The sequence below is a fragment of the Nannobrachium achirus genome (genome assembly GCF_963921795.1).
Source record: "Nannobrachium achirus genome assembly, chromosome: 16".
NCBI classification, from domain to species: Eukaryota; Metazoa; Chordata; class Actinopteri; order Myctophiformes; family Myctophidae; genus Nannobrachium; species Nannobrachium achirus.
Genome location: NC_137823.1, coordinates 20,055,907 through 20,065,345, shown reverse-complemented (window position 1 = coordinate 20,065,345; position 9,439 = coordinate 20,055,907). Strand labels below are relative to the sequence as shown.

Below are 9,439 nucleotides of genomic sequence, written 5' to 3'. Positions count from 1 at the left end.
CTACCATTTTGAATCATGACAGAATGACATATTAATTGCACTATGCATTATCTTTACACAGTTTTTAGTCTAGACTATGAAGTACTTTTTTATTTATTAGGATATAATGTAGGATGTGTGTTTCTTTGTCTTGTATATTATATATGCACTCAGTCAAATGGCAATAAAGTCTATTCTAGTCCTGTCTGTTTTATTTTATTTTACGCTTGCTTTTGCAATGTAAATGTAACATTTCTCCGTGCCAAAAAAATCCACTTTGAATTGAACTGAATTGACAGAGTCACGAGAGCAGAAACAGAACAGTTACTGTATGTTCTGCAAAAACATTTTTTTTTCCATTTTCCATCCAACAATATCCCACACAAGAACACCCCCCCCCCCCTTCCCCCAGCTGTGTAAATACCAACAGTAAGATAACAGTTAGATGTCTTCATGGCAGGGCTTCTCAAAGTGGGGTCCGGGGACCCGCGGGGGTCCTTAACCCATCAAGACGTGGAACGCAGTATTACTTGAACCATTATTTTATGCTTTAACTGTTGAAAGAAATAGCCGATATGCAAGCTCACGGCGAGCTTGTGGATCTGCTATTTTTGAAAAAAAAATCTTTGAATATTGTGACCCGATTCTATAATGTCTTCTAAATCCTTCTTCTAAATCAGTAGTTCTCAAACATTTTTCATGTCAAGGACCCCCACAATTATTTGTATTTGGCCACGGACTCTCATCTCAAAATATTTAGTTACCGGGACCCCCAGAAGCAGATATTTGAGTTATATTAAAAGATTTACAAATATCTTCACGATTTTTCAATAGCTAAAGTATAAAATAATTCCAGGTTTTAATGGGGTAAGGAGGGTTCCAGAATGAGCCAATACGGCATCAAAATATGTTTGAACTTTTAAACTCTTTGAATGCTTCAGCTGCTGTTTTTAACATCTTGGAAAAAACGTAAACATTTTCCACACTCATCACGGCTTCCCAAGCATGAACTCTTTTCAGTCAGGGGGTCCCTGGCCAAATACATGTCAATTTTGGGGGTCCTTGGCATGAACATGTTGCAGAACCACAAACCACTTACAGAATGTTACACAACGAGAACAAAGACGGAGGATGTTTAACAGTTTATCTTTCCCCAGGAGGAGTGGAATGGATTTGGAATGGATGACACTGACTCACTCTCACATACACACACACGCGCACACACGTGCACGCACACACACGCACGCACACAGGGTCTTTTTTTTAACAAGGGAAACCCTGACCAGCGAACAGAGGGAAATTCAATCACACAGGAATGTAGGGCTGTAGTGAGAATTCTCTCTCTCACTCACTCACTCTTTCTCACTCACACACACGCGCACACACACACACACACACTCACACACACACACGCACACGCACACACACACACACACACACACACACACACACACACACACACACACACACACGTAGGCACACTCCATTCCTGGCCCTCTTTTTTCTATCTCTCTCGATAATGTTCCCTGTGTAAGGTCAAAAGGTTATTAGATAAACAAGTAGTGAAAATAGTTGATCTATACAACTATCGGGTGGCTGTGGCTCAGGACGTCGTGTAGAGCACGTCGTCCAATGATCCGTGGGGTAGGCGCCGGCGGTTCGAATTCCGGCTCCTCCTGTCCACACGTCGAAATGTCCTTGGGCAATACACTGAACCCCACATTGCCTCCAATGAGTCGGTCGGTGCTACTGTAGCTTGCCATTAATGTGAAAAGTGAGGACGCTGGCATCTACTGTTCACCGCTTCACCTCCCAATGTATGAACGAATGAACCATTTGAGCACTTGGAGAAGCGCTATAAAAATGCAATTCGTTATTACAAGCTCACAACATGTTGCATCTCGAGGTGTTGAGAGCTTGCAGATCAGCATATATTTAGGACTGAAATTGGTTTACATGTTTTTAAAACAAAAGAGAGAGTGTGTGTGTGTGTGTGTGTGTGTGCATGTGTGTGTGCGTGCGTGTGTGTGTGCTACTGCAGGGGTCTTCAATGTTTTCAGGCCAAGGATCTCTTAGTTGAGAGAGAGATGAAGCAGTAGGGATGGGTATCGTTTGGATTTTTACGATTGCGGTTCCGGTTTCGGTTCTGCTTATCGGTTCCGGTTCCAAACGGTTCCTATTTCGGTAACAAAATGGTTTGGTTTTTACACAAAAACATTTTTTTTTTATTAAATTTTAATGTTTAATTTACAGTTTTAATGAATCATTTAAAACATAATTTTTTAATTGAATTTGAATTATGACAAATGAAATCATATTTCAATGTCTTCAGCGATACTCTTATTCTGAAGAGATTAAGAAGTCGACCACCGTCTGGAAGTATTATTGCATTACGAAAAAGACCACCGCCTGGAAGTCTTATTGTGGCTAGCGCAACATATCTTATTCTGAAAAGATCGGCTACCGGAAGTGTTAGATTTGCCAGCTTAGATTTGACAAAATAACACAGCTCGGCGAGCGAGCGACAGATAGCTGAGCCCGCAGTCGCACCATAACCCAGAGAGACACGCGGGGGTCCGCAAGCACTGTTGCTGTTGCCGTACAGTCTTTCAGATGAATGCCACGCTGTCATAAATGTTTAAACTCCATCTCACGTCTCTCTGTGGCTGTGCAGGGCTCAGGCTAATTTTGCTAGCATCGCTGTTGTTGTTGACTGAGTGGCAACGCAGTTGTCCCCCGATTGTGTGTGCGCTTGTGTGTCTGTGTGTTTGGAGGAATACAAGAGCCGCTTCCTAATTCAGAGTGTGCGCCCTTCGTAGTGTAGCCCGTGTAGGGCTTGTCCTGTGAAGTGCACGTAATGTAATGTAGCCTTTTTTGAACGGATAGCACGTCTTTTTTTTTACTGGTGCGTCTAGGAACCGATAAGTGGTACCGAAAGTAAATATTATTTTTGGGTACCCGTCATGTCCTTATCGGTTCTGTCCCGGTACCGAATTTCGGTACCCAACCCTATGAAGCAGGGACCCCCACAACCTTTTCATAGATTCTATATAGGCCTAGTTTAATTATTTGACAACACAATCATCAGTGTATTTTTGATTCATGTCAATTTGTGTTTTCAGATATTTAACTCTTTTACTGCCACAGAATTGAACAAAAAGCTCAATCCACTGCCAGCTAAATTGAGAATTGTCGCTCATCTTTGAAGGCCTACTGGAGAAATTTGGTTTCGACTATAAAGACAACAATTATATGGCAACGAAGAATAGAATGTCTACTTTGCAACAGAAAAATATTTCGAGTTTTTATCTTGTTCTGTTCATTAGCTAGAAGCTGCAGAATGTGGCCTAAAAACAGCTCTTTGAGAACATAAAGCTGAGAAAAATGCATTTTTGTGAAGAATACATTTTCAGGCAGAAATCTCTCTTTAGCCTTTTATTGTTGGCTTCAGTAACATCACACCTATGATCAGTGGTTGTTTACAAACAAATTCAAAAAAATAAAAACAAGAAAAAGTGTCTTTTTACACACTTTTAGTGTGTAAGAGAAGTAAGAGCAGTAGTAAGAGCAGTGCAGAACATTGACACAGTGACATGAGCTTCAGCCTGAATCCTGCTTCAGCTTTCAGGGTTCTCTTTATCTCACTGTGACACTACTGTGACACTACATGTCTACAGTACAGAGTGTATATGTGTGTGTGCGTGCGTGCGTGCGTGTGTGTCATTCAGCCTGCACAGGGCCTGGGGCTCCATTCTGTTTCACTCCAGCCAGGCTCCTCCGGAAGGGCTCCACCGGGTCTGCTGAACTCGTACACGAGCCCATGGTCGATCTGTAAATTATACAAATACATAATTACTATAAAATACATGAAAAATAGTACACCTTCAAGCTCACAACGCGTCACAGCAGAATGCGTGGAGGTTGGGGGCCTACTATTTTCATCAAAAGGCCGTTTTAGAAATGTCAACCCCTGCCTCTCTAACATTCTATGCACTTCCTGCTTACCACACAAATATATATATATATATATATATATATATATATAGTAATTATGTAAAAACAGCATTCATGGTCTGGAGAGGGCACTTTTTACAGATGGATAAAAGGGCAGGGGCTCAAGCCCCCTTTGATGTCTATGTGAGCATGTGCATGGTGCTAAGTCTGATTTACAGAAAAAAGTTTGTTTTTCCACGATGTGGAAATGAAGAAGTAGGCTCATCATCATCGTCGACTCATCATCTAAAATCATAGCCAGGAAAATATCAAATAGTTTATATCTAAACAAATCAATTTACAATTTTGACATTTAGCAAATGACTTACAATAAGTTCATATATAACATAAAATGCAGTTATAGTAAATAGTTACCATGCATTTACTGTCACAGTGAAATTCCCTTTATACCCTGTATACCTATATAAAATGTCACAATGCAACATAGCTCTGTTTACACAAAGCTGTACTCCCTCCAACTGTATATATGTTCCCCATTTTCAACAGTTTTTATTTGTAACACTTGCTTTGGCAATGTAAACGTATGTTTTCTCATGCCAATAAAGCTCCTTTGAATTGAACTGAAAAGCTACATCATCAGCTACTGATGATGATGATGATGATGATGATGATGACGATAAAAAGAAACCTCTCCCTCTCTCTCACACACATCGTACGCACGCACACACAAACTAAGCCAATAAATCCTAAATTCCCATCAAATAATCCTAGTAGGCTGTGCAGTGCACGTACACTACACGCGGTACGTGCACGCGCGTGATAGGAACTCCACGTGTGTCCTGAGTAGCGACAAAAACAAACCAAGCACGTGGATCCTAACTGCTTGGATCAAGTTACTGATCCGGTCCGGATACGGAAACATTTCTTGCATGTATGTGTACGTGTAAATAGCCGGATGCAGTAGGCGGGCTCTAGACCGGATCCCAATGTCGGAGTGGCAACACGTCGCAATGGAAAACCGTTACCCTATCTCACTGATCACTGACCATCCCCCCATCCCAGGCTTCCAGTTCCACACGGATGCTCTGTTATCACACAGTATACAACTATATACAGTATACAACTATACAATACATACATGCACTGGATTGGAAGTCTTACTTTGGACAGTAGAATCGTGGCCTCTGTTCTCCGAGGGGTCTCTACGCGGAAGCCATTCTTCATTGGCCAAATCGCCCAGTTCGTCTGTCTCTTCGCGGCGGTGGCGGCGGTACATGGGTCTCTGCTGCTGCGGCGATGTGAGCCCCCGGGCGGGGGGATCCATCCTACACGGGGGTCGAGCTCCGTCGGGATCGGTTTCCACAATATCACGAGGCTCTTGATCCACTTCTGGACCCCGGTTCTTCGCGACTGGCACCATCTTCAATCTTTTTATCTTCAATACCAACGGCTACAGTGATCTTTTTCTCTTCTTCTTCATCATCATCATCATCATGATCATCATCACGACCACCACCACCATTCGTGGGCGCTGCCTGGTCCTGAGTCACCAACGCGGGTAGGTTTGTAATCCTAATTCTAACAAAGTTTGTTTCTATCCGTGGATCTGCTCTGCTGCTGGCTGCTGCTCCGGCCAGGGGGGGAGGGTCGCACTTCGGCGGAATGATACCAGCAAGTTGAGGCTGAGTTGGCCTAATACATCTCAATATTCTAGTACTGCTAAATACTACTACCTACTACAATTACTATACTACTAATACTATAAAACAACTGATTTCCGACAAAATGATCGCTTTTACCAACGTTTCTCTCTCTCTTTCTCTACTAACAGCCCGATGCATAAAACAATATAGTCCCTCTAGCTGCTAGCAGTGGCGTCAGTTCAGAACAAGCTAAGGTATGGCAACATGACTGGTGTCTGGTGAAGACACCAGTCATGTTGCCATACCTTAGCAACAGGCACGATGAAAAGTACATTTTTATTATTTCCCCCTGTCAAGGTATGGCAGCTGCATACCCCTGCCATACCCAATTGACGCCCCTGGCAGCTAGGCTGGTGCAGAGTCGCTCTGGGCAGGCGGAGCCAGGACAGTCTGTTTACTTTTTTTTTTTATGAAAGGTTTCCGGCTGTCCTCAAAACGACACCACGACCAATTATGCATTCAAAAGTTGCGCAAGGACGTCTTTTATCATAATCCATAAAAAACATCAAACGAACGAACGCCCGTATTGGCCCTACTCGACCTCAAGAATTGGGGCGAACAGGAACGTTCAAAGCAGTATAAGAGTTAATCACTTGAGCCCTCAATACTTAATAACCTTGACCTTTCACTCTGTACTTAGTGTGCTCTTTTCGCCCTCTACACCAAACCTCTTTGCCGAAAATAGCTGATCTACAAGCTCACAACGCCTCGCAGCGCAAGGCGTTGTGAGCATGTAGATCGGCTATTATTTGGCTAAAGTTCTCAGAATATGGACGCTACAGGGTTCAAGTGGTTAATAAAAAAAAGATTTAGAGGACCCCTTGTAGTAACTCTTAGGACCCCCTCGCCTAGGGGTCCTGGACCCCCTGTTGAAGACCCCTTGCCCTAGTGTGTGTGTGTGTGTGTGTGTGTGTGTGTGTGTGTGTGTGTGTGTGGGTGTGTGTTTGTGTGTACCTGTTGAGGAAGGCGTTCCCGAAGGCGTTGAGCTTCCTGAAGGGCTTCTTGGGGTCGACCACCAGGGCGTTTCCGGGGACCTGGCCCTCGGTGTCGCCGTGCATCACAGCGATGAAGGAATCGGTGGTGGGCTCTGGGCCGATGCGCATGCCTGGGAAGTCCTGCTCCAACAGGTAGCTGCAGAGAGGATGCAGGCATGGTGTTACCATAGGGTGGACACCGGTGTTACATTCCTTGACTAAACCAGTGGTTTTCAACCTTTTCAGTCCGTGACCCCCAAAATAGCAAATCTACATGCTCACAACACCTCGCGTTGTGAGGCATTGTGAGCAAGTAGATCTGCTATTTTCACAATTTCTGCTTCTAATATTTGACAATTTGGCCAATGTTTAATCTTTGAGTCCATGGGTATTAAAAAGTCCTTAAATTATCACTTGAGAAATGTGCAGATACACTTAAACTGTATGTTGGTTTGTTTACTGTTGAGTGAGAAAACAGTGTTGCACATTAAGCTAATTATCTGGGGACCCCTGGGGGTCCCGACCCACAGGTTGAGAACCACTGGACTAAACAACGCTGTTGTGTTCTGAAAATAAAATAGCAGATGTAGAAGCTCACAATGCATCGCAGCGTGACGCGCTTTGAGCTTGTTGATCGGCTATTTTCAGCAATAAAAAAAAAAAAAAAAAGATTTATAAAAAAAAGCTTTTGCGATTTGCAGAGCATTGTGAGCAGTGACAGTTTAAATAGGGACTGAATTGGTTATTTCCTATCGATTACTCACCCCATGGAGACTTGAATTCATGGATATTCTTTTTTTTTTGTCGCATTCCTAAGACAATAATTTGAGGAGACTCTTTGTGTCTCCATACTGTAAGGAACAATAAGCAAAACAGGCATTTTTGGGGTGAAATATCCCTTTAATGTATGTTTTACACCTGCACTATCTGAGCACCAGAGCGCCTTTGTGAAGTTTTATGAGACTGCGTAGGGCTTATATTTGGCCTTCATAAAAATGACACGAAGAGAAGAGGCGTTTTGGAGCATTTGACCCGGAGACGATAAAACATTATTTACGGTGGGTGGGTGTGTATCACAAAGTGAAAAATGACTCTGCACTCCATCTCAATTCCAGCTGTCTGTATTACATTGCAACATAAACAAAGCCAATCGTTTTCCGGCAGGATGCTGACTGGCATGCGTTAATTGCGGCAGCTTGGACTCCGCCGGACCGTTTCTGTTACGTCGCATGTTTCTGGTTCTGATCCATTTGCTGACATCGTCTCTGTCGGGGTGGAAACCTCGTATGTCCAAAACTGTCACTTTTCAGGATTCAAAGTCGAAAAGCGTCAAAAGTAGCAGATTTGCAAGCTTGTAACGCGTCGCTTCGCACCACGTTTCGAGCTTGTGCATCTGCTACTTTTGATACTTTTGTGTGACGCTGTAGTAGGGGTGCAGCGATTAATCGTAATCGAATCGGCAACTAATCGCTCAATTCTTTTTCCAATACCGTGCAGGAATATAGGGTCAAGAACAACAAATATGACTTGAATATGTATTTTTAAAGTTGTACCATGTAACTTTTTTTATAAAACAAATCTTAAAATTGTCCTAACTGTTAAATCGCTAAAGTTTTAGAACACCCACTCCGTTATTTTCAGCTTCTGAAGCCTTCTCTTTATATGTTTTCTATGATCCTGGCCGTGGACCGGATTTCGCGCCATAAAGACGTAATCTGCATCATCTGTATACGTTGTGTATACGTTGCCCAATCACATCGCCGATCATGCACACATGGTACACTACCGGCCAATCACAGCGCATCTTGAAGTGGGGTCGCCATATTTGTAGTCACCCGTGTGTCTCTTTACTCAAAAGGTAATCTCGCCTACCAGGCAGGGTGAAGTAGTCCGTTTCTCCGGAATGCCTGAACGCACAGGAACCAGGGACCCCTCTAAAGATAGCTCTCTGCGTTGTGGAGGCAGACGCGGGGGTGTGAAGGTACGAAAAACGGGCGAAAGACGCGAACGCGACCGCGGTTTGCTATATGGCTACTGACCACTAGTTGAGAATCTTACACAGTATAGCTTTAAATGATCTTTCTGAAAAGAGTATTGTTACCCTTTAGCCTGATAAAGGTGTAGCTATTCTTTAATCAATTGTATGCAGTCAGAAAAAGGTATTTATTTTGCAACCTAATCAGCAGCTGAGAAAAATGATGTATTTTTGAATTATTCATCTTGAATGTATTTTTAGAAAATGTCTAAAAGAACCTAAAATCTAATTAATAAGGTAATAGCAAAGGGTCATAATCCGATTAATTGATAAATCGGTTAAATAATCGTCTGATTAATCAACTATGAAAAGAATCGTTAGTTCAAAAAACACAAAAATGTCAAAGGTGGAGATAAGAGCTTTCTGCCTGACAGTGACATCAGTCTTCAACACGTCCAAAAAGATAATCACGTCCTTAAAGCATTTAGGCCTAGAATTATTGAATGCTTTAGCTATTGAAAAATAGCAGATATACAAGCTCACAGCGCGGCACCGAGTGCCGCGCTGCGAGCTTGTAGATCTGCTATTTTTGAAAAAGTCGTGAAAATGTGTGCAAATCTTTGAATATATGTATTTTCAAAGCAAACGTTTGTAACTAAAATTTTGCTTCTGGGTGGTCCCTGGAACTAGATATTTTGAAATGGGGGTCCGTGGCCAAATAAATATCAGTTTGGAGGTCCTTCATGTGAAAAGGTTTGAGAACCAGTAGTCTCTCAAGAACAGACTAACTGAGCTCCGGTTAAGTGTTCTTTGACGATGGATGGCCAGATTGCTGACATAGAAACATAGGTTTT

The 9,439-nt window shown here is 42.7% G+C and overlaps 1 protein-coding gene across 1 annotated transcript in view; it reads right to left on the bottom strand.

Moving 5' to 3' along the window:
• LOC308300548 (EH domain-containing protein 3) overlaps window positions 1-9,439 on the bottom strand; it is a 54,892-nt gene that overhangs the window by 27,801 nt on the left and 17,652 nt on the right. Inside the window, exon 3 of the mRNA XM_080744408.1 lies at window positions 6,591-6,767. Within this exon, the coding sequence (XP_080600534.1) occupies window positions 6,591-6,767 (177 nt within the window). The remainder of the gene's footprint in view (window positions 1-6,590; window positions 6,768-9,439) is intronic.